Source organism: Thermothielavioides terrestris, chromosome 1 (genome assembly GCF_000226115.1).
Source record: "Thermothielavioides terrestris NRRL 8126 chromosome 1, complete sequence".
In the NCBI taxonomy this organism is placed as follows: domain Eukaryota; kingdom Fungi; phylum Ascomycota; class Sordariomycetes; order Sordariales; family Chaetomiaceae; genus Thermothielavioides; species Thermothielavioides terrestris.
The window spans coordinates 1,464,288-1,486,308 of NC_016457.1; the positions used below are offsets into that span (position 1 = coordinate 1,464,288).

Sequence of the window (22,021 nt, forward strand, 5' to 3'; positions counted from 1 at the left end):
AATGCCGTTGAGTACGGATACAGCTGCAAGATAAGGCGGGGACCCGGCCGTGCCCTGGGCTGCTGGGCTGCTGATGCTCATAACACAAGTGAGCTAACCCAAGATCCATCAAGAGCGTTGAGCCGTCGCACACAAATAAACGCCCCACCCGTCGCAACCAGAACACAGCCGTGCGGACGAAGGGCATCCGTTCTGGAAACCTTGGCTCGCTTGAATTGGATTGATTACTTTGTAGTTCCTGTTTCGGCAGACGTCGACGGAGCACCGCAGTCTTGCGTATCTTGTTCAACACCCACCTCGCGCGACCAAGCAACCAATGCTCTCCGAGACGGATAACTTGATATCACCCGCGCACCTCACCAACCTCCTTGCGATCGGCATCGCCCCGGAACAAGACGCGAATGACTTCGCTCTCGTCGAGGTTGCATTCGCACTCCAAGTTCACCGCGCCTGGCAGCATGATAAGCAGGACCGAGAGTCTCTCGCTCACGGACAGTAGGCATAAAGGTTGGCTGCTGGTGGGCTGCCTCACGGCGGCATCCTTGTCATGCAGCAACCATTCCAGCAGGCATCCAGAATTCTGGCCTGTCAGGCCCTGCTGATCTTCGGGTACCGCAGCAGCAGGTACCCCCCTCCCCCCCAGCACCCCCGGCGAAATCGCGATAAGGGGATCATATGGTCTCAGAGTAGCGGTGACTCGGCATGTTTCGGGTCGGCCAGCTGTCATTCCGCTGTCATTCCGGCGCAGCTGCATTTGCGAGGCCCGGGAGGCCCGTGAGGCCGATATCTGGAATCGCAAATAGGTATGCGCACGCCTTCGGCCAAACAGATAACGTGCTGAGGGGGCCTGCGCGCAGACCGGCTCGTGATTTGCAAGGCCTGAACCCAACACCGAGTAACCGGCGCAAACGGGCCAATCGCGGCGTTATCTGGGGGCGGCGTTGCGCTGCCGAAGGCTGCGACGCGGGGCCGGGCAGGACGAGAGACCAGGATGCAACGCGCCCCGGATGGTACCCACATCATGCTGCCAGCAGGCTACGCTTCCACAGTGCCTCCGCATGGGAGACCATGGGACGTGTACCCTGGGCGGGGCATTCCTCCCGGACAGCTCTCGTCGCTTCGGTGTGGCTTTGACTACACAGTACACAACTGCGTGAATTCAGTCATACTCAGCACCAGTGCACCGACGACATCGAGACCTAGTCCCTTGCCGTCGAACCGGGATGTCTTCCGAACTGGCCGCCTTGCTCGACGTGGCGTTTCCGTGGATCGAGATCATGCCCCTCTCAGCGAAGCGACAGCTTGGCGGACGAGTGTCACCGTCCCCGGCGGCTTTTGACTGGGAATAAAGCGCCGCAATAAACGACTACACTAATAAGAATTCAGGTTCGAGAGGGCACGGAGAAGTTCGTTACATCCATCCCGCCGCCTCGCCTTGGCGGGCGTTGTGCTCGGAAGCTCATTAGGTAATGGACCCGGCCCCCTGTCCGTGGGGTTGCAAGAGGCAGGCAAATCGCAGCGCGCCGTGCCGCCACATGCGCCGCTCGGTACGTACACTACTGGTGTCCAGATCCCAACGGCCTTCGAGAGCGGCTTGGTGGGACAAGAGGATGGCCAGGAAGGTGCTTTGCGTGTTGCTCCGCGGCACGCCCCGTTAGGTACGGGTGTACGGAACAGGTGGTGTACAGATGAACTAACGTTAGCGTTGGCCTTTCATACCTAGCCGCCGGAAGCGCCTGATGAGATCTTGGAAAGCACGTCAGAGAAAAAGCACGGAGGCGGGCGAGCCTGCGATGAACCTCATCGAGTCGGCAAGTTTGCCGTGCTGTGCAGGGCTTGTTGGAAAAGAAGCAACTCAACCCCCTCACCCATGGCCCGATGCGACGGGATTCCAAACCCACGTTGCCCCGATAGTTAAGAGTCATGCGTGCACGGACCAGACCAACATACCCAACTCGGTTTGAACATTCGCTGCTCGTGAAAGTCCCGATTTCTCCAGTTCATCAGTCTGATGTGGTCATGAGGGGACAGCCGCTTGCTTGTCAGCCCTATCCCACGCCCACACCACAACTTGGCCGATTCAGCTGCCCTGCCCGGATCACGTCATGCCGGCTCAGCTCTCTCTGTGCCTGCCAAGGAAGGCGTCCGATTGGGCCCGCGGGTTTCGCTGCCTCCCTAGGCTGACTCGGCAGCTCCCGACCTTGCCGCCCGTCCACGCAGGAACGGCTGCCCAATCGATTCAGACGCGAGAGAGAGAGCTGAGCGGCCTGGGCGCCGGCTTACCCTTCCGAAAACCTGCCTGAGATCATCTTACTGCGTAGCACAGTTTTACGTACGTTCACCGGGCTCCTCCTCCCGGAACCCCTGCCGACAAATGCGCGGCGGTGTCTTTTCTCAGTCACCGAGCCTCGTCTCGTGCCGCCAGCTGCTTCTCTAAGCGGAATGTTGTATATTTTGCATGCCGGCTTAGAGGGGCGAGCTCGGTGTCAACACAAGCAAGTGTCGAATAATCAGCACGCATCGGCCTCTTCCTCCTTGAGGGACGACTTCTGACGGGTGGCGTTGGCCAAGTCTCGGTGTCAAGGGAGGAGACCTCGACAGTCTCTTGGATTGGGTGCGTTGTTCGGCCTCGAGAGCTGTCGATAGCCGGGGATATCCCGAGTGGCCGCGCCAGTCTTATACAACCCCCCCAGACCTTCCTCTTCGGGCCGTGCTGGCATAGAGAGATAAACGTCGTCTGAACGGTAAATTGAGAGATGAGATAACAAAGCAGGCACCATTGCTTCATGTATCAACCAATTATGGTCCATTCATGTGAAGGGCAACTCACAATGACTCACAATGCCACGGACGAATCCAAGCCAGCCGCCCGTTTTGCCATGACACCGCAGGCGCCCATCCTGTGAGATACCCAACGACTCCCAAGATCGCCTTTTGCTCTTCCCTCCTCCACTAGGTTCCAACCAACCAGCCGACCCAACGAAGGTCTTCCGTATAACTATACCTCTCATATCATATCCCACCTTGCAAACCAACCGGGCATCACCGCACCGCTGGCTCCCAACTCTCTCAGCCCCGTCACAGCCAGCCAGCCAGCCCAACCAGCCGGGTACACAAGCGTGCCAGATGCCATGCCACGCCACGCCCACGCCCACACCCAGAGCGTTGTGACTCATCCCACTGCTCGTGTGAGACGTGAGATAAGGGGGTGTGACACAGACGCGAGGCAGCACAGAGCCCGGCGTGACGGATGCTGTGCTGTACCGCCTTTTTCATTTCTTTTTGTTTTTTGTGTGGTGCGGTTGTGTTCGTGTCTCGTTCGCTCCATCTCCCAGAAACATGCAGCCATACCAACGACACATGGCTTAAACAGTTCCATTGGGGAATGACAAGATAGAGGGACCATGGTATGCTGGATGGGCGGATCGGTGACTACGGGCTCTCATACCCGCCGCTGCGCCGATGAAGGATGCGGTATCGTTGGGGAACAGTGATCTGTGTTGAGGGCTGGTCCTGCAATGCGGTCGTGAATCGCAGTCTGGACCGTTTACGGAATGCATAGGAAAAGGTTTCTGCTTAAATCTGGATCTGGAGTTTGGGAGCAGGGTGAGGAAGGGACTGGATCTGGCGCTAACGCCCTGGCAATGCGAAGTTCGCCGTCTGGCGTTCTTGAAGTACTTCTCGTGGTGAGAAACCTGGTTGCATGTAAACGATGAGAAAGGGAAGGAAGGGGGGTGTCCGGCGCTTCGAAGCTTGCCCCAGCCTGTACAATCAGGCAAACAGAACAGAGAGGTGAGTTGATCTCGAAGCTTTGTTTAGCGATAGCTTCCTATGTCCCGAGTCTCGTTTGTTGAAGGTCATGCCCGAGCAACACGAGCTTTGGGACTGACTGTCTACGTGAATCCATCGATGGCCTGATTCCGGACAGCGCTCTGGGGGATGGTACTGCAAGAGCCCTCGAGACAGCCTGTAAACAACCGGGTTTTTTTTTTTTTTTTTTTTTTTTTTTTTTTTTTTTTTTTTTTTTTTTTTTTTTTTTTTTTTTTTTTTTTTTTTTGCTGCGTCAGTGGGTGTGACGGTTGAGAGTTGAGGCAGCCTCTCAGAGGGGTTGGCCGGAGAGGGATGTGAGAGCGATGAGAGCAGCGCGCGCAACCGGACGGACGAGGACGGCGAGTAGGTTCACAAGTCGAATGACGTCGAGAACAGGCGGTTCTTGTGTGAGTTCATATCCGAGCGAGCGCTGGGACAGGCCCGTATCGATGGTCTCAAGCAACAATGAACAGGATTCCACTAGAGCGATTAGCCCTGCGCGAGAACGATGTGGGCTGAGATGTAGTTCATCCATGTAGGTAGTCCGCATCAAGCCGCGGAATGGCCTGGTTTCATCGCCTGTATGTATCGGTCGGTAGTTTACTTACCTGTAACGAGCCCTCGGCAGCCGGCAGGGCGAAAGCACGTAACGACACTTCGGTAAAATACAAGATACTGTGATCCGCCATTGGTGGCGACCCGCGACCCGGCAGTCTGTCATGGCTCGCAGATGCCAAGATGGGACGGAAGTGGGCCCGAGAAAAAAGTTGGTTAACAAACAGGGGCCGAGTTCGAACCTCGACCCAAAAAGCATGGTTGTCGATGGTCTAAACACTCAAAATCAGAGGCCATCCAAAAGCGACCGCTCGCCGTCGCGCTCCGGGACGACGACGCAGGCCTTGATCCCCTGCCCCCAATTGTTTTGCCATGTTGCAGTTGAGCAGACAGGGACGCAGCGCGCTCCGGTCTCGGTTCATCTGCACATCATGCCGCACGCTGCTGCTGGCCAGCGGGGCGCCGCCGCCCAGGTTGCTGGGCGTTGCCGCAAGGCGCTGTGCAGCGCGGCAGTACTCGACTGAGCCGCAGGAGCAGAAGCAGCAGCAGCAGCAGCAGCCGCAACAACAACAACAACAACAACAGCAGCAGCAGCAGCAACAGCACAGCGCAGAGAAGCCCGACAGCAGACGCGAGGTGACGCCCGGCGCGGGACAAGGCCCCGAAAAGAAGCCCGAGCATTTCAAGAAGGAGGCAGATAACGAGCGGGAGAAGAAGGAGACCGAGAAGGAAGCGGAGGAACATGCGGTGAAGGAGACCAGCAAACAGGCGAAGGCGAAGGCGAAGGCGAAGGAGAAGGCGAAGGCGAGGAGAAAGAAGGCGAAGTTGAGGAAGAAGGCCAGGAAGGAGGCGAGGAAGAAGGCGGATCTGGAGGCGAAAAAGGAAGCCAAGAAAGAAGTGAATAAGGTCAAGAGGGCAAAGAAAGTGGCCAAGGAGAGGGGACCCGACTCAGAGGCGGAACAGACCCCGCCCCCCCCTGGACGTCGGCAGGTTTCTCGGAAGACTGGCGCGATTTCTCGCTCGAAGCTTCAGTTGTGGAGCGAAACGCTCAAAATACTCGGCAACATCCAGAAAGGCCAAGCCACGTCAGCTTCTACAGCCCGGGATGCCGCTGGCACCAACGCCCATGCTGCTGCCTCTGCAGCCGGCCAGAACCGAGGGTCTCACGAGGCGCAGACTACGCTTGACCGGAAGCCACCCGTCGAGACAAACGAGCTTGCAGGGGCTCTTGCTATGTTGAAACGGGTGCTGCGCCAAGAGTTGCAGGAGGATGCTCCTCATATCTCCAAGGCCAGTGCGAAACCCGCCCGCAGCAGGTTGCGCCCGGCTTTCATGCCGACGGAAGAGAAGGCCGCAGCGGTCAACTCCCCGGCAGTGGTCAACTCCCCGGCAGTGGTCAACTCCCCGGCAGTGGTCAACTCCCCGGCCGTGGTCAACTCCCCGGCAGTGGTCAACTCCCCGGCAGTGGTCAGCACCGCGACACAGGCGTCGGGCGCTGCTGAAAAGCCAACGGCCGATGACCAGCCGGTTGAGAAGGCGGATGTTGCTAAACCGGCCCGGCCTAGGCCCAGCCCATTGTCGCCGCAGCCACCGAAACTCCTCAGCGCATTGGAGCCGAGCCCCTTCCTTGGTCGCCGGAGGAAGAGAGCGGCCTTTACCGTCAGCCGGATCGATGCGCGCAAGCTCGAACTGACACCCGTCGAGAAGCCCCAACCGCCGGTATCCAGACTAGCCTACGGCCTAGACCGTGTGCTGTTCAACCCGGGCGTCTACCACCTTCAGGATCCCCGGTCCCGTGTCTTCAACTTCGACCCTTATCTCGCCCGCATCATGCCCATCAAGGAGTTCGATTTCAACGCCATCAAGCAGTACGTCACGTCCTCTAAAGACACCACCCTCATCAAGACGGCTGCCGAGCATGGCAAGAAGTACACGGGCTCGACATCGAGCATGACCTCCACTCTGTCTCATTTCCACTTCCTCCTCTCTGCCTGGCGCCGCATCAACCCCGCCATGATGTCTTTCAAGTACCCCGTCGACTCGTACAATTTCACTCGCATCACCCGCGCCCCCGCCGCCACCTTCTTGCATTGGAAGGACGGCACCTACGCCATCGATGCCGACAAGGAGTTCGACACGGCCAATATCCTCAGCATGCTCGGAAAGTCCATGGAGAAATTCCTCACGCTCCCCAAGGAGAAGTTCGAGAAGTACCGCCGGTCAAACTCGGACCAGCTGACCGACGAGGATCGGAACGGGCCCGAGTCGTACCATTACACCACCATGGGCGACTTCTTGATGCGGTCCCAGCTCGATGCTTACGATCCCCGCCTACCGGGCACCGGCATGTTCGACCTCAAGACCCGCGCCGTCATCTCGATCCGTATGGATGCGCGCGATTACCACAAGGGCCTGGGCTACGAGATCCGCAAGCGCTTTGGCCCCTGGGAGTCGTTCGAGCGCGAGTATTTCGACATGATCCGCTCTGCCTTCCTCAAGTACTCGCTGCAGGTCCGCATGGGTCGCATGGACGGCATCTTCGTTGCCTTTCACAACACGGAGCGCATTTTCGGCTTCCAGTACATCCCCCTAGAGGAGATGGACGTCTCGCTGCACGGCCAAGCTAACCTGACTCTCGGCGATCGGGAATTCAAGCTCAGCGTGCACCTTCTCAACAAGGTTCTGGACAAAGTAACAGCCAAGTTCCCAGGGAGATCGCTGCGCCTGCACTTCGAAACGCGAGGCGCCAACGGCGGCACTCCGTTTATGTACATCTTCGCCAAGCCCGTCACTCCGCCCGAAATTGAGAAGGTTCAGGGAGCCGCGCGGGCGACCATCGAGGAGTTCGAGCGCCGCATCTTGGGTCTCGCCCGCCAAGAAGAGCCCCCACCGGAGGAGGCCGAGGACGATGGAGAGGAGGCCATGGACGAGCTTGATGCCGAGGATTTCGACGAGGCAGAGGATTACGAAGCGGCCAGCTCCGGTACCTGGGAAGATGTGATGAACAAGGTCGAGGATGAACTAGAGGATGAGGAGCACGGCGTGACTTTCGTCCGCGACGCCATCGAGGACGCCCTGCAAGAGAGCGGCCTGCTTCGGGGGACAGCGCCTGACGACATCCCGCGCTATGTCGACGCTTTCCTCGATGCCCTGACCAAAGACAAGGGCCGCCCTACCGTCCCGGGAGGCCCAGAATCGGCGGAGACAGCCCGGGACCAACTCACCGAGCTGGTTGAGTCGAAGCCACCGGTCGAGCCAGCCGAGGACGGGTCCGAACCCGACGGTACGGAGACCAGTGCTCCCACGGCCGCAAGTGAGCACGAGGGTTCCGGCCATGAAACTCGAGACGGCGCCAGTGCCGAGGCACCTGCCACTAACGCCTCACCTGCTGAAGAGCCAACGCTCAAAGATCTGTTAATCAAGCTCGCCGGCCAAATACAGGCCATCCCGAGCGAGCAGCGGGCGGCGCATGATCAGAACGAGGATAAACTCGACGAAAGCGACGAAGGCGTTCCCGCATATGCGCCGCAGCTCCGCAAGATCGAACGGCTCCTCTCTGAACTCACCGAGCAGCCTAAGGAAGGGGAGGCCGCCGAGAAAGACGAGAGAGGCCGAGTCGTCGAGTCGGGCACCGTGTCTGTCGAGGCTGGCGGGGAGGTTGCCGAGAAGAAGCACGAGCAGGCCGCGGAAGACGACGGGAAGACCACGCCGGAGGCCGCGCCCACTGGTCCAGCCACCACCACCGAAGCCGGCCAAGGCGCCACCCAGGGCCTCGTCGAGGAGCCCACCGGCGGGGAGGTCTACGGGCTGATCCTCACGATCCGCAACAAGGTCAACGGCGAGTACGTGGTGCGGCCGCAGCGGATGCGGGCCCAGCACCAGTGGACGGTCGAGTACGCCATGGAGGAGATCAGCCCGGCGCGGGTGCACAACCTGTACCAGATGGTGATCCGCCGCCGCCGCAAGGCCCTCTACCCGGAGGAGCGCGACGACCAGTCCTCCGCCGCGCGCTGGCACGCCATGTTCCAGGGCCGCCTCGAGCGCTACAGCGAGCGCGGCCGCAGGTTCCGCTCCCGCGAGAACCGCCGCCAGCGCTCCCAGCCCGTCCACGTCTACGGCGTCGACAGGCCCTACCCGTACCATGCGGTCTTCCCGGAAGACGCCGAGGACGCCACCAAGGGCGCCGAGGGCGCCGCCGGCGGTAAGCAGTAGTTTATTGCGGATCGGCGCCCGGGGGTGGGGAAAAAGGGAGGGGGGAGGGGGAGAAGGGGAGTACTTGGGGAGGACTGGGAAAAAGGAAGGCATAAAAGTACTGTGGGAGATGAAGATGGGGTTTGGCGCACAATTGGCCGGTTCTGCAACTAAATGTACATCATATTGTATATTTGAATGCGGGATTCCGTCAATCGTGGTTCTTGGTCTGCCAAGCTGGTTGGCGATAGATTTCTCAGCTTGTACTACCACTTGTATCATATTTATAGACTACGGCGTTTGTTTACCCATCTGACTGTCTGCTGTCATTAAGTTACTCGCACCCTTGCAGTACCTGACTGAGTCTGGCCACACGCGATAGAAAGTCAGAGTAACCACTTCCTGGGTCGTCAGCTTCGGAGTCGACAGGTGATCCATCCATCCATCCATCCATTCATCGATGACTTTTCTACACCGCAGCCTTCTCCCTTCTTTCCCTTCGTCTACTAAATACATAAAACAACGTGAGACAACGCAGCGAACCATCCCAGCCGGATTAACGCCAAAGCCCTGAAAAACGCCCACGGAAGGACAAAAAAAGAAAGCAGTGATTGATTAATTCAAATTCAAGACACCCCCATGGTGCCCCATAAACGCCGCTGCTATGCAATGGAGTGTGCGACAGAGAGATTATTATGCCCCCTTTTCCTTGTTCACAGCACGCCTCCATCTCGCCCACCCCCCTGGCTGAATCGCGGACCCCTTAAACCCGTCCCCCTTTATTTTCTACCCAACAAGCAGATGGTGGTTGGGTGTGCTCCGCTAGGCGATGGGAAATACCACGAGTTCCCATCCATCAAATAATAATAATATCCTTCCCCGTTAATGTACCGTGACTGATTCCACGGCTGTCTTGCCCGCGAGGAGGCGATAAAGGGAAGAAAAAAAAAAAAAAATAAAGTATGCGCATTAGCGTCGTTAACTCCCCGGAAGCTGCAAGTTGCCGATATCGCACCAGTTGCTGACGGGCTAGATTGCATCAAACGGCAACGCATTAGCTCAGTCTCCGCCAATGGAGCAACGAGACACAGACACACACAGAGAGAGAGAGCAACTTACCAAGCAACTGAGATACTTGCACCAGCTGCAGGTGGCGCGGTAGATGTAAAAGTTATTGAGCAGCAGGATGAAGACGACGGTGACGACGACGAGGGCGCCGGCGCGGATGAGCCACCAGGCCCACCAGAGGGGCTTGCGGCCCTTGAAGAAGCCGACCGGGTTCTGGAGGAAGCCGGGCGGGGTGCCGAGGGCGGCGGAGCCGCGGCTGACGTGGGAGCTGGCGTAGGGGACGTCGTCGCCGATGCGGCGGCGCAGCGAGTTGGGCGAGTGCAGCACGCAGATGCCCAGGGCGAGGCCCATGAGGAAGCCGCCGATGTGGGAGAAGTTGTCGAGCCCGGGGAGCAGGCCGAGCACGAAGGAGATGACGACGTCGAGGACGATGAAGGCGAGGTCCCGGACCGGGTTGACGCGGTCGCGCCACGAGTAGAGCAGGTCGAGCAGGGTCAGGGCGATGATGCCGAAGAGGGCGCCCGAGGCGCCGGTCGACGCGATGCCGGTCGCAGCGAAGTTGCCGCCCAGAACGAAGCCGAAGATGCCGGCGCTCATGTAGACGAGGAAGAAGCGGATCGAGCCGATGGACTTCTCCATGTCGCGGCCCAGGGTCAGCTGGAGCAGCATGTTGAAGCCGATGTGGATGACGCCGGCGTGCATGAAGATCGGGGTGATGAAGCGGAACCACTGGTTCGGGGCCGGCTGGGTGTCGAGCGGCGTGCCCGGTTTGTAGGCCGGCTCCGGCACGCCGCCGAAGCCGCAAAGCTCCGAGAGCGTGCACCTGTTCTCGGGGAGGGTCGGGTCTTGCGAGGTGGAGTTCGGGCACGGCCAGGGCAGCGGTTCATTCGCGTTCTGGATGCCCTCCATGTTGTGCATGCAGGGGACGAAGCGGGCGCCCATGTTGACGAGGATGTAAGGGGACGGACCGATCATGGGGTTGAACGATGGGTGAATCATGATGGGGGATCCGGTTTCCGTCGCTGGGTAGGCGTCAGCCCGAGTCAAGGAGAGGAGCAAGAGAGTCTGGCAGGCAGAGGGTTGGGGGGGGGAGAAAACTTCAAGCTCACCGTTCTTGACGATCTCGCCAATGAAGACGGCCGCCTGGACGAGGGTGAAGAAGTAGACGACGAACGGGATCTTCTTGCGGCCGGAGCCCAACATGCCCAGCTCGCCAAAGCGCACGCGGCCCCGGCGCGGCTTCTTCGGGCGCGGCGCGTCGTAGACATGGTCCTGCATCTCTTCATCTTTTGGCGGGGGCCGCGGGGCGCTGTCCTGGAGCGGGATGTCGTCGGCGGAGTGGTTGTAGGTCATGTCGTCTGGCGAGACGGGCGAGTGGCCGTGGTAGGCGGTGTCTTGGTGGCTCAAACGGTGCTGGCTCGAGGACGGAGTGGGCTGGTGCGTGCTTGCGGGATACACATGATCGTCGAACACGGTTTCAAAGGGCGAAGCGGACACGCCTTGTGAGGGCCGCGCGCCGGGCGCGAGATTTGGCTGCGAGCTGTACGGGGGAGCGAACGTCGAGGTGGACGAGGAAGAGTGGTAGGCCGCATCGGGTAGCGGCTTTTGGTGTGGGTTGTAGTAGTCGTTTGCCGCCATTTTCGTTGGGGACTAGCAACGGGACGGCCAGGTCGTTTCCCCGGGCTCGCAGGAGCAGGAGCTCCGAAACGCAATCTCCTGGGCCAAGCGACCGAAACCCCACTCCCCAGGTAGCTGCTGGAGAAACGGCCCGCTGAGAGATGTCGAAACAACGAACAGGGTACGGAGTGGGAAAGGGACGGCGGCCGACCGCGACACCGAAAATCAGACCCGGGCGCAAGTAAACGGCGTCGTGGTCGGGAGGTCGAGGCGGGTCAGGCGACGAATTTGACAGCCGCGGGTCTTGCGTGTTTCGGACGGGCGCGGATGCGCAGCAGACAGGGATTCCCGCAGGCGCCTGAAAGTCGTGTGGGAAGCGAAGCGAACGGTCACGTCGCACTGTCACAGACACTGCGCACCACACTACCCACGTGCCAAGCAGCAGCGTTTCGGTTTGGTTCGCGCGGGCTTTGGTTTGTGTCGTAGAGAGTGGGAATTGGGAAAATGATCAAGAATGCAAGATTTGCAAGTCAGACAGCTTATGTTGAATGTGCACGGTGGTTGCCAGGGCTGCTGGCCGATCAGGCGTCCCTTTTCATCCGTTGTTAGTGGAGCTCGCACTGCCTGTTGGCACGGCCACAGTGGAGTTGTCCAGGGAAGTCAACAAGATGGCTGTGGTTGATCATCCCGTGAGAAAACCCGGGGGCTGAAAAGACGTGCAAGGAGAAGGATCGACTCCGTCCGCCAGAAAACTAACGTGGCAAGAGAGGAGGCCGAGGTGGGGAGAGGCCGCTCATGCAGCTGTTGTGCACGGAAGTGAGTCGGGCCCATCCTCAGAAGTGGAAGATCCATGGATGGAAGACAGCTAAGTTCCGTGGAAACGGCCGAGAGACCATGGCTTGGCCTTGATAACTAATCCGTACACTACTGATGGGCAGTTTCGCGCAGCAGGATTTCCACTCTCATGAGAATTGAGTGTTTCTGTTTTTGGAAACGCAGGCCCGTCCGACTACACTATTCCGTTCACTACACAATGTACACGAGGAGGCCGCCGTCTCGTGTGCGTGCGCGTTTCATCTTGAGCCTTGAGCGTGACGAAACCGGCCACTTACAGCCGCTTACGGCCAGCAGAGCGACAGAGCACCCCGACCAACCAGACCAACCAGACCAGCGCCACTCACAGCTGGGTCAGCCAACACCAGCCGCACCGGCGACAGGTTGACGTGGCCTTGGAGCACGGCGGTGGCTTGATGCGATGGGTTCCACCTCCCGAGAAAGCCTGCCAAGCTTTTCTGGGGTCGGCCGAAAGATGAGACAGCACAGCCGCTGTTGCATCGCGCGGCCCAGGCGTGTGCCAAGGAAACTCGGCTCATCTTCTTGGTGCCGCCCGATAAGATAAGCCTGATGTGGAAGCTCTCGACGTTATTTTATCGACGACAACATGGAGACAGCCTCACGAGACAACCTCCCGCCGCCGACAATGCGCCTCCTGCTGGCCCTCTGCCGCCAAGATCTGCACAGCTTGACACTGACGACGGCAACAACACGATAGCATTGCCGTGCAATCTGCTACAGCACGCGCCTTGCTTCCCGAACCACTCGTCCCCCCAGCCGTCGCACGCGAGATTTCCCAAACCTGCGCCGAAGTCTGCGCGAGGACGACGCGGCTGCTTCTCAATGGCGCGGTGGGGACAGCAATGCGCCGACTGCCCTGACGTCCTTTTTCGAGTCGGCCGCGGCGGCAAGGAGGGTGGCAACTGCGAGAAAAGCTTAAGAACGGCGGAAACTTGGATCAGCAAACCTGAGAGGACCGCTAAGGGCTGAGGCCCCACGTGGCTTCGCTCATGAGCCTTGGGCAGCACCGGAGAAGCAACCAACGTCCTTTGCCGGGGGCACAATCGGTGGTCTGAGAGATGAATCTAACGAATCTTCAGAAGGACGAAACAACAAGCGCTTCGAGTAGCCATGCTGAAGGCGAAGAAGGCGGAAATTGCAAAAACAGGTAGGTAAAAGTTGAAATGGCAGCGAAACCAGCGATACACGCTGCAAAGCGGGCACACTTGGTTGATAAGCGCCTCTACGTCTGGGTCGTGGAACAAGGGGTTCTAGACCCCGTACAAGGCTTGGCTAAGAAGCCGAACAGCAAAGCTACGCCGCCTCTTGGAGCTCATGGAGCGCGAGAAGCGGCGACTGCGGAAAAAGCTTGGCATTCCCGAGAGGTCGACAGAGCCCAACGAGCTGGAACTGACGCTAGCGGGCAGTGAAGACAAGCGGCCACGCATAATCCCATGTACATATACAATATAAATACAACCCACCGCACCCACCTTCCGACTTCCAAAATAGCCCCAGCTTTTTTGTCCCCATTGCCATCCTCTCCCCCAGCTCTACTCCTTCTTCCCCTCCCCTTTCCCCTTCCCGTCCCCTTCCTCGCGGCCCGACTTGTCCTTCCCGCCCCAGACCTCCCTCACCTGGTCCATAATCAACCCGCCATACCCCTTCCCGCTCTCCAGCGCCTTCCTCTCCTCCTCCAGCCGCTTCTCCTTCCACCCCTCCTCCTCCCCGCCCATCCACAGCCGCTCCCACAGCCCGCGCGTGTCCTTGCCCTTGTACGGCCTGCCCTCCGCCTCGGCCCGCCGCCGCCGCTCCGCCTCCATCAGCTCCTTGTTCCGCACCGCCCGCTCCGTGGGCAGCCATAGCGACGTCGACGACTCTGTCTCCTTCTTCTTCTGGTTTTCCTTTTCCTTCTCCTCCTCCTTTCCCTGCCCCGCGCCCCCGCTGCTGGAGGAGGAGAAGGAGAAGGAGGGGAACGAGACGCCCAGCATGGCGCCCCACCGCTCCGCCGACCGCGCCGTGATCGACTTGCCCGTGTAGTCCTCGGCCAGCTGGTTGAAGCCCCAGAAGGCGGCGCCGCCGAGCAGCGCGTTCTGCAGCGTCGACTTGGTCGCCGAGCCGCGCGTCGGGAGCAGCAGCGCGATGGGGCCGAGGACCGCCATGGCGATGGCCGCGTTGTGCGTGAACTTGTTGTAGGGTGTGGGAGGCGGCGTGCTTTCTTCGGCGGCTGCAGGAGGAGGAGGAGGAGCGGGAGGAGGGGGTTGTTGTTGCTGTTGTTGGGAGGCGGGCGACGGCCCCGGCGGGGGCGGTTGTTGTGATGGCATTTTTTCTTGGTTGTTTGAGTCTGCTGCGCAGATCTCGTCGGGTTGCACTTGGATGATCTGAGTATGATGTGAACCGTCAAATCTTCGGATATTCACGGCTGCAATTGCTGACTCAGCAGACCCGTAGTCGCCTGCCTACTGTGGTAACTCTGGTATTTTTTGGCGACGAGATCCCGATGTCGCGCCTGTGCAACTGAAAAAGGTGGTCCTCGTGCCACAGCCGTTGCAAACTTGGCACCTCCTGGAGTCGCGACTGCATCCCCATTTGCCGCAGCGCTTTATGATATAGCCCCTGAACGTATTGCCATAGCTCCTCGCCTCCGACTCACAGTCAGGATTACAAAGTTGGAGAGCCCAGCTCCCCAAGGCTTCTTTCTAGTTCCTCAAGGCTTCCAGCCTGTTTCGCATCTGATCCATCATCGCCTCAGTGTTATCGTCCTCCTCTTCTTGCTCGGTTGTCGCAGTAACAGGTTCTACAGCGATTGGGGCAGTGGGCAGCTTCCCGGCGGTTGCCTTTCGGTCCTTCAGGACCTCCCCTAGCACCTTGTCGACCTCCCTTTCGGCAGCTTCCTCCTCAATGTCAGCCACGCCGTCCTCCGGCAGGTTCTCATGAACCATCTCCTCGATGATGCCGGCCTCGATAAGCTCCCTGGAGAGTTCCTGCATCGTGCCTGCAAACTCGGGCAGGCGTATCAGTGCATTAACGTCGCGCATGACGCCGGCGCCGGCGCGGATGCTGCCCTCACTCTTCCGCACCGCAAAGGCCTCGTTGACCTGCATCTGAACACTGCTGAGCTGCGCCTTGACCGTATACAGGCGGGCCGTCATCCTGCGGCAGCGGATCAGTTCCCGCGCAAAGACGCGCATATCGCGGCGCGCTTGCGCCCGCCGCTGTGGGTCCCGCGACGCCCGCCTGTCCGCCTCCAGGATCAGCTTCTTCGCCTGCGCTTTTTGCTGCTTGCTCCGCGCGATATCTCGATCCAGCTGGCGGGCGTGGGAACGCATGAGCGCATTGCATTTTCGCAGCTGTTTTGCGTGTCGCGCGGGTTGTCAGCAGGTCCGACTGGGATCAGGCAAGCAGGTTATCATGGAATGGGGTAGGAGTTATAGCCTCGATCTCAGCTGCGAGGATGGCAGAATGCGCGCTTACCTGTGCCTGGGGTTCAGGCCCTACAAAGAACTCTCTGAGCTGGTCCATAGCGATGACCGAAGACGCTAATGTACTGCGTAGAGTGTAGCAAGAGTCCTCGCAGGGGAAGGAGGTGATGAACCGGATGAAGCACGTCCAAATGCAAAGGCCGTCACGCGGGGCTTTGTTGGCTCACATGGAAGCGGGCTGTATCGGAAAGTAGCTGGCTGGCTCAGGCGGTCGTGGGCTAGTGCAACGTTGGTATAATGTACAGACGCACCGTGAATGTAGTGTCATGTACACGACAGTGTGGCTGTGGGTGGCGGCATCGGCATCGCCGAGGTTCGCTTCCCATTGACGGATACTGGGGCTGCGTAACCCCTGAGCTAGTGTATGACTCCTGAGCGCCAACAACCAACAATCAGCCACTCGATTAGAATGCACGGATATCATCTCCATGTAGCGACTCAACAAAATACAGCCAGGCAAATATCACAGGGTATACATCGCAAAGCAGACGCCGACATTCCTTTTTAACCCTTCCTCCTGCCCCTGGGCTGGGCATATTGCCGGCCCCAGTCCCGTGCGCCAAACAGAACCCCCGCATACACATCACATCTCCAGCACATCTCCAGCACACGCCCAAGCACACACCCTCACTCACACCTGGGTCTTCGCAAACGCCTCGTTCGCCAACCTGGCGCCGGCCGCGTGCGCGGCCCTCGCCTCGGCCAGGGCGCCCTGCATCTCGAGCGACTGGGCGAGCATGCCGTCGGCGACGCTCATCCACAGCACGTTGCCGCTCTTGCGGGCCTGGGCTGAGCCGGCCTTGGCGCTCTTGAGCGCCTGCTCGCCCACCACGTTCTCGAACAGCTTGCAGCGCATGATGTTGAGCGCGATCGACAGGTGGTGCGTGTTGCTGGTCTGCTGCGCGCCGGCCAGCGCCTGTTGGATGTGCCGCTTGACCTGGTTGATCGACAGCGGCGGGTTCGTCCGGATCGATGACAGCACCAGGTTGTAGACGGTGCGGATCTCCTGGTCCGGGTTGTCCTCGCAGATGGGGCGCAGCAGGTCGATGAGCTCGGCCGTCTCGGCGTCGTCTGCTTGCTTGGGCTCCTGCAGGATCCACAGCCGGTTGAGCGCCGCCAGGATGGAGAGCTCCGTTTCGATACGGCTGCGGCCGGCTCGGGGCGCTCCGCTCCAGTCCATTTCGAACTTCTTGTCCTTCCAGATCTCGACAGCCTGTTCGAGTTTTGCTGTGCCTTGGTAGAACACGCCTTCAAGGTACAGCGTCAGGACGCTCAGGAACTCCGACCGCGGCTCGCAGTCTTGCACAGTCTCCAGGCATGACTTGACCTTGGCCCAGTCGGACAAGGTCGCGGCTTGGAGTCCGGTGAGAAGTTGTGCATAGCAGACAAGCTCTCTTGCCCAGTTTGCTTGCTGGAGCGCCTGCGGAAGACTTTGTGGCGATGATACAGGCTTGCTTTCTGCGGCCGGCTTAGCATGCTGCGGCATCCGAGATGGGTCCATGTCGAGCTCACCTTCCAATAACCTTACTGCCTCCGCCCACATGCCGGAGCTGCGACCAGGAGTCGAGGCTTTGTATTGCGCCACAATACCGTTGAGTACATAACTGGGATGGGGTGTCAGCCGTCGCGATTGTGAGATGAGCAGAATCACTTACGCTAACGCCCAAGCTTCCTGCTTCCCCAATGTTGACACCACCAGGTAGTCGACACCATTAGTCCCGGGCCGCAAAACAGCCCTCGTGTCGTGGCTGACAATTTGCGGCGTGTTTTGCATCCGGTTCACGGGCAACAGCACGTCGCCCGATTGCGGAGACCAGTCTGGCGCCTGTTTTAGCTCCTCCAGCCTTCTCTGGAGGGCGCCAAGCTTCTGTGCTGATATCTGATGGGTTTTCAGATGTAGACTGCAGGCGAGATCCAGCAGCAGTAACAGCACATCGGTCTGGGGAGTCCGGACGGACTCGTCCAGCTGCAGCTTGGATGCTTGGGCGATGCACATCTGCACGCGCGTGGCCCAATCCTCCTTCATGGTGCTGAGGTGGGCCAGACCTTCGAGCAACATGGCCAGGATGAAGATGGCCTTGTCTCCGCGCTGATTTGCAATCCCGGCAATCTTGCGAAGGTTCTCGATGGCGTGGTTATCGGCGGCCGTGCCGGACTGGAGGTGGAACGCGGCTTTGAGGAAACGGAAGGCGTAAATCCAAGGGACATGCTTATATCTGCAGAGCACGTCAGCGAAGCTCTAAGAGACACACAGGCTCGGCAGGCGTACGTGGTGCAGTCGGCAATGTGACTTTCAATAGACTTGAAAGCCGCCTTGGGATTCCGCTGGAAGAGTGTCTTCATCAGGAGAAATTGCGAGCTGTATTTCAAGTCGAGGAAGCGGTGCTGGAGCCACGCGTCAGCTAAAACTACTGGTGCAACAGGCAGGCACGAGCCGTCTCACCGTCTCACAGACCGAGATCCCCCTTGTCAAGGTCGTCTCGGCATCCGTGATGTTAGTGGTCTCCTCGATCAGTACGCTGGCATATCGCAGACATAGCCTGGCCTCCAACCGCGGCCATAGTTTGTTCGACTTCAGCGCGACGTTCATACATCCCAACCCCGTGGCTACCAGCTTGTGATGCTCCGCAACCTCGCTTGCCGTCATGGACCTCGCGACCCGCTGAGCAGCCGCAGCAGCTTTTTCAAAGCAGTCCTCTGCCACGGAAAGCAGAAGCGGGAGCGTTTCCACGTGGGACGAGGCTTGCGGCGTGGCAGGCGACTTTGTAACTCCAGCGCTCGAGCTTGGCCGCCTCGGTTCTCGCGCAAGCAGTTTCGGTGTGCCACGGGACAGCGGCCGCCCTTCCTCCATCTTGGGGCTTGCTTTCGCAGGCATGGGTTGGCGCCCCTGATCCGCCCGCGGCAACTGGGGCTTCATCGCAGACGCCGGTTGCGGTTGCGGTTGCGGCGGCGGCAAGACATTGCTTGGAGGTCTCGGAGCGGGGGCCTGCTGGAGGTGCGACGGGTTGACGAACTGCACGGGCGCAGACATCGGCGCAGACATGGGCGGGGCCGCGGGCGCGGAGGCGGGCTGGGTAGGCGGTGCGGGTTGGAGGAACGTGTCATTGTAGAGCGGATATTGCTGGTGCAGATGCTGGTGTTGTTGGTGGTGTCGTGGCTGCGGGGGCAGAGCGCTCCTGGGATATAACTGCGCGGGCTGCTGGGCGTATTGGGGATGCGCATATTGTACCTGTTGGTGCTGGTACTGCTGGCTGCCGTTCACATACGGTTGAGGCGCATATTGAGGGTGCGGTAAAAGTGGTTGTGGGGCCGGCGGGCCAGACGGTCGCGGCTGCGGCACCGGCTGGTGTTGTTGCACCTGGGCCTGGGGGAATTGGTGTTGCTGGTGTCGCTGGCCCTGACTGCTGCTGTATGCCTCGCCCGGAGGCATCCTGTCGGCGGGCCAGGTGATATCCCGTATTTGTCGGAGCAGCCCGGCCGCCAGCGAAAAGAAAGGCATGGGTGTGGTCGGGTTGAGGAATGGTGCACGTCAAATACGGAAGGAAATACAGAACAGTTACGCTGGAACGACGCCGCCGCGGCACTGGCGCTTGCCCGCTTTGATCAGCCTGCATGAAACGGGAAAGCGCCATCTCTACTGCACGGACCAAAGGACCAATGGACCAATGAGAGCCAACTGGGCTCAGCGGATCCGTGCGCCACGAGATACGCTAGCTCGGTGGGGCCCTGAAGCGACCCGACTTCGATGCAGGCCGTCGGCGGACCGGCCATAACGGCAGCTCCACACTTCCGACCCCGGGCGTGCCTCGGCAGGCGCAAACTTCCAGGTTCGGCAGGCGCAAAGTTCCTAAACAACACCTCAACCTAGGTTGGTCCAGGTCCATTGACTTGTTCACGGGGTTTTCTGTGGCGTTGCTTTTCTCAAGCTGACCTTCGATCCCGTAGACACCCAGAATCCTTCCACTCGCTTGTGATTTCCCCCACCCCGATCTCGATCGTGCTTGTGATATCGAGACCCTCACTCTTCTTATTGGATTTCTTCAGTAAAGAGTAACAGTACTACGTAGCTAGTGTATTTTTACGGACCCCACACTTCCCTTGCTCTTTCTTAACTTTCTCCCGCGCCGTCACCGACTTGAAATCCGCCAGGGTATTCCCACTGAGACTGTACCCATTCCTGCTCCACGTTCAGCACTTCCGACGAACTTGCTCGTCCCCTCTCTCCAGCGCCCTAGACTCTCAACACGCCTTTCAGTCAACAGCCACCTGAGCAGCGCCATGGACTGGCTCGGGCGCGCCAGAATCTCCTTCACCAGCTCCCCTTCCCCGCTGGTCCTGCAAAAGAAGGATGGCACGACGACGGACTTGCTGAAGGTCTGCGAGGCGAGCACTCCTCCGTGCCAGCTCAACCCCCTGCTCTTCAATGGCCATGTCCAGACTATGTGGACCGCCGTCAAAGCACACGGCCCGCCGATTTACTACCGCAGGAGGATATTCGAGGCCGACCACAAGACGTACTCGGGCACCTTCGCCGTCGATTTTGCCGTGGACCCGCACCAGGACGTGGACGAGTCGCTTCCGCCGAGGACTGCCTACTTCTCCGAGGCCGATTTTGCCAAGCTGGCTTCCGACGACAGCAGGCCCATGCTCATCGTGCTCCACGGTCTGTCCGGTGGCTCTCACGAAATCTATCTCCGGCATGCCATTGCGCCGCTGGCGCTGAATGGCGGAAATTGGGAGGTGTGCGTGGTGAACGCCCGTGGGTGCGCGAACAGCAAGGTGACGAGCGGCGTACTGTTCAACGCGAGGGCTACCTGGGATGTCCGACAGGTTCGTTTGCTTGCCTTTTAGGATCAGTAATCAACCGGGATGGCTGGGCTGATACTGCGTAGGTCGTGAACTGGGCGAGGAAGACGTTCCCCAACAGGCCGCTTTTTGCAGTCGGGTTCTCGCTGGGCGCAAATATCTTGACCAACGTAAGACCACACGACTTTTGAGGAGGCCACAACATGCCCTGCTAACGGACATCGACAGTATGTGGGGGAGGAAGGGCCGAACTGCCAGTTGAAGGCCGCCATCGCCGTGGCTAACCCCTTCGACCTGGAGGTGTCCAACAAGGCACTCCAGCGGACACTGCTGGGGAAGCAGGTGTACTCGCGAGTCATGGCAAGTAAGTTTCCCCCTTTCCCCTTTTTTTCTCGTCCTCGAGCGTAGTCTCTGACTGCCCGGCAGCGAACATGAAGAAGCTCATCAACATGCACAAGGACACAGTGCTAAAGCATACAAACCTGAACTTTGACCGAATCCAGAATGTGACCTATCTTCACGAGTTTGATCGCGAAGTTCAGTAAGTCTACCTAGATAACCCTAGTTTCCGTATTTGCCTGGCCGTCGTTAACACGATCTAGGACCGTGACCTGGGGTTACCCTACCGAAAATGCGTACTACCGCGATGCTTCGTCCTCAGATGCGGTCCTGGCCATCAGGATCCCTTTCCTTGCCATCTCGGCTCTCGATGATCCGGTGAGCCTTACCCTCCTCGAGTCCACGACTCCTGCTTACAGGGACGCAGATCGCAGTATATGAGGCAATCCCCTTCCAAGAATTCACGCAAAATCCATGCACGGTACTGTGCACAACGTCGCTCGGCGGGCATCTCTCGTGGTTCGAGATGGGCGGTGGAAGGTGGCATGCTCGACCGGTACGAGGTGTTCCACCATCACACACAACAAGGTGGCAACTGACTGGAAAGCAGATTTGTAACTTCCTCAACCACATGGCTACGGAGATAAACCTCGACGCCCTTTCGCCCACACCCAACGGGAAGGCTCCTGAATCTCAGTTTGCAACAGACTTCGATCCTATGAGGCGAAAGCTGCGGATTCTCAGCGGTTAGACAACACAGGCTGATGGACTCGACTTGCATCTTGCATTATGGCGTTGGGTTTACGGTAGACGACCGGAAGAGCATTTAGACTGGCGTTTGTGGAATTTCCGGCAACGTACCGATATATGTAGAAAAGGGGAAAGAGAACATGGGAACATTGCACTGGCACCGGATATGCATATATCTGTGTTATACACTCTTATTGATTGGATCTCGGCAGCCGCTGTACATGGAGCATTCCGTCATACGACCGCCCAGTTGGTATCTCTGCCCAAACCGACAATCCCAACTTTAAACCTCACACCAACGCCAGGCGCCCGCCATGCATGCAGATGAATGACCTTATCCGAAGAACGAAACAACACTCCGCGGCCCGACGACAACTCACTCCGGCGCAAAAGAGACCCGCTTCTTCTTCTTCGGCTTTGCCGCCTTCGTCCCCGTCGCGGCAACCGCCTTGACGCTCTCGCCCTCGTCGTCCGCCGCCTTGCCCTTGCCGTCGCCCCCGCGATTCCGCTTCCGCTTCTTCCGCAGCGAGTTCTTGGTCTCCTCGAGCTTGGCCTTGCGCTCCGCCTCC

General features: G+C 59.3%; 7 protein-coding genes across 7 annotated transcripts; 2 read left to right on the forward strand and 5 right to left on the reverse strand.

Annotated features, from left to right (window-relative positions):
* Window positions 1-343: 343 nt before the first annotated feature.
* THITE_2125195 (uncharacterized protein) lies at window positions 344-1,020 on the reverse strand (the record flags this gene model as incomplete). The annotated part of the gene is made up of 2 exons (XM_003648832.1): window positions 344-787; window positions 901-1,020. 2 exons carry the CDS (start codon window positions 1,018-1,020, stop codon window positions 344-346), a joined length of 564 nt encoding a protein of 187 aa, XP_003648880.1.
* Window positions 1,021-4,716: 3,696 nt separating this feature from the next.
* THITE_28849 (uncharacterized protein) lies at window positions 4,717-8,553 on the forward strand (the record flags this gene model as incomplete). Its single annotated transcript, XM_003648833.1, has 3 exons — window positions 4,717-5,355; window positions 5,581-5,659; window positions 5,777-8,553. Coding segments are annotated over 3 exons (3,495 nt in total), but the record flags the coding sequence as incomplete, so codon positions are not given.
* A 765-nt stretch (window positions 8,554-9,318) lies between these two features.
* On the reverse strand, window positions 9,319-11,508 carry THITE_2106847 (uncharacterized protein). Its single transcript, XM_003648834.1, has 3 exons — window positions 10,734-11,508; window positions 9,676-10,646; window positions 9,319-9,585 (listed from the first exon to the last, which is right to left on the reverse strand). Exons 1-3 carry the CDS (start codon window positions 11,260-11,262, stop codon window positions 9,535-9,537), a joined length of 1,551 nt encoding a protein of 516 aa, XP_003648882.1. The 5' UTR covers window positions 11,263-11,508; the 3' UTR covers window positions 9,319-9,534.
* A 2,058-nt stretch (window positions 11,509-13,566) lies between these two features.
* Window positions 13,567-14,481, reverse strand: THITE_2106850 (uncharacterized protein). The gene has a single exon (XM_003648835.1). It carries the CDS (start codon window positions 14,397-14,399, stop codon window positions 13,629-13,631), a length of 771 nt encoding a protein of 256 aa, XP_003648883.1. The 5' UTR covers window positions 14,400-14,481; the 3' UTR covers window positions 13,567-13,628.
* A 1-nt stretch (window position 14,482) lies between these two features.
* Window positions 14,483-15,892, reverse strand: THITE_2106851 (uncharacterized protein). The gene is made up of 2 exons (XM_003648836.1): window positions 15,550-15,892; window positions 14,483-15,425 (listed from the first exon to the last, which is right to left on the reverse strand). The coding sequence occupies exons 1-2, from the start codon at window positions 15,595-15,597 to the stop codon at window positions 14,775-14,777; spliced, it is 699 nt and encodes a 232-aa protein (XP_003648884.1). The 5' UTR covers window positions 15,598-15,892; the 3' UTR covers window positions 14,483-14,774.
* THITE_2106853 (uncharacterized protein) lies at window positions 15,893-19,125 on the reverse strand. Its single transcript, XM_003648837.1, has 5 exons — window positions 18,001-19,125; window positions 17,827-17,942; window positions 17,213-17,773; window positions 17,070-17,161; window positions 15,893-17,015 (listed from the first exon to the last, which is right to left on the reverse strand). The coding sequence occupies exons 1-5, from the start codon at window positions 19,054-19,056 to the stop codon at window positions 16,189-16,191; spliced, it is 2,652 nt and encodes an 883-aa protein (XP_003648885.1). The 5' UTR covers window positions 19,057-19,125; the 3' UTR covers window positions 15,893-16,188.
* A 558-nt stretch (window positions 19,126-19,683) lies between these two features.
* Window positions 19,684-21,617, forward strand: THITE_2106857 (uncharacterized protein). The gene is made up of 7 exons (XM_003648838.1): window positions 19,684-20,387; window positions 20,450-20,533; window positions 20,592-20,727; window positions 20,790-20,904; window positions 20,966-21,080; window positions 21,130-21,258; window positions 21,313-21,617. Exons 1-7 carry the CDS (start codon window positions 19,836-19,838, stop codon window positions 21,451-21,453), a joined length of 1,272 nt encoding a protein of 423 aa, XP_003648886.1. The 5' UTR covers window positions 19,684-19,835; the 3' UTR covers window positions 21,454-21,617.
* Window positions 21,618-22,021: the final 404 nt, after the last annotated feature.

Bases quoted from the DNA above. Each gene is read 5' to 3' on its own strand.
- THITE_2106853 (XM_003648837.1), bottom strand. From the start codon at position 19,056: ATGCCTTTCTTTTCGCTGGCGGCCGGGCTGCTCCGACAAATACGGGAT. The intron at 17,943-18,000 runs GTGAGACGGCTC...GCGTGGCTCCAG, and splicing joins GGATCTCGGTCTGTGAGACG to CACCGCTTCCTCGACTTGAA. The intron at 17,774-17,826 runs GTACGCCTGCCG...CGTGCTCTGCAG, and splicing joins CACATTGCCGACTGCACCAC to ATATAAGCATGTCCCTTGGA.
- THITE_2106857 (XM_003648838.1), top strand. From the start codon at position 19,836: ATGGACTGGCTCGGGCGCGCCAGAATCTCCTTCACCAGCTCCCCTTCC. The intron at 20,388-20,449 runs GTTCGTTTGCTT...GATACTGCGTAG, and splicing joins CTACCTGGGATGTCCGACAG to GTCGTGAACTGGGCGAGGAA. The intron at 21,259-21,312 runs GTACGAGGTGTT...ACTGGAAAGCAG, and splicing joins GAAGGTGGCATGCTCGACCG to ATTTGTAACTTCCTCAACCA.
- THITE_2106847 (XM_003648834.1), bottom strand. From the start codon at position 11,262: ATGGCGGCAAACGACTACTACAACCCACACCAAAAGCCGCTACCCGAT. The intron at 10,647-10,733 runs GTGAGCTTGAAG...ACGCCTACCCAG, and splicing joins TGGCGAGATCGTCAAGAACG to CGACGGAAACCGGATCCCCC. The intron at 9,586-9,675 runs GTAAGTTGCTCT...GATGCAATCTAG, and splicing joins GCAAGTATCTCAGTTGCTTG to CCCGTCAGCAACTGGTGCGA.
- THITE_2106851 (XM_003648836.1), bottom strand. From the start codon at position 15,597: ATGGACCAGCTCAGAGAGTTCTTTGTAGGGCCTGAACCCCAGGCACAG. The intron at 15,426-15,549 runs GTAAGCGCGCAT...CACGCAAAACAG, and splicing joins GGCCTGAACCCCAGGCACAG to CTGCGAAAATGCAATGCGCT.
- THITE_2106850 (XM_003648835.1), bottom strand. From the start codon at position 14,399: ATGCCATCACAACAACCGCCCCCGCCGGGGCCGTCGCCCGCCTCCCAA.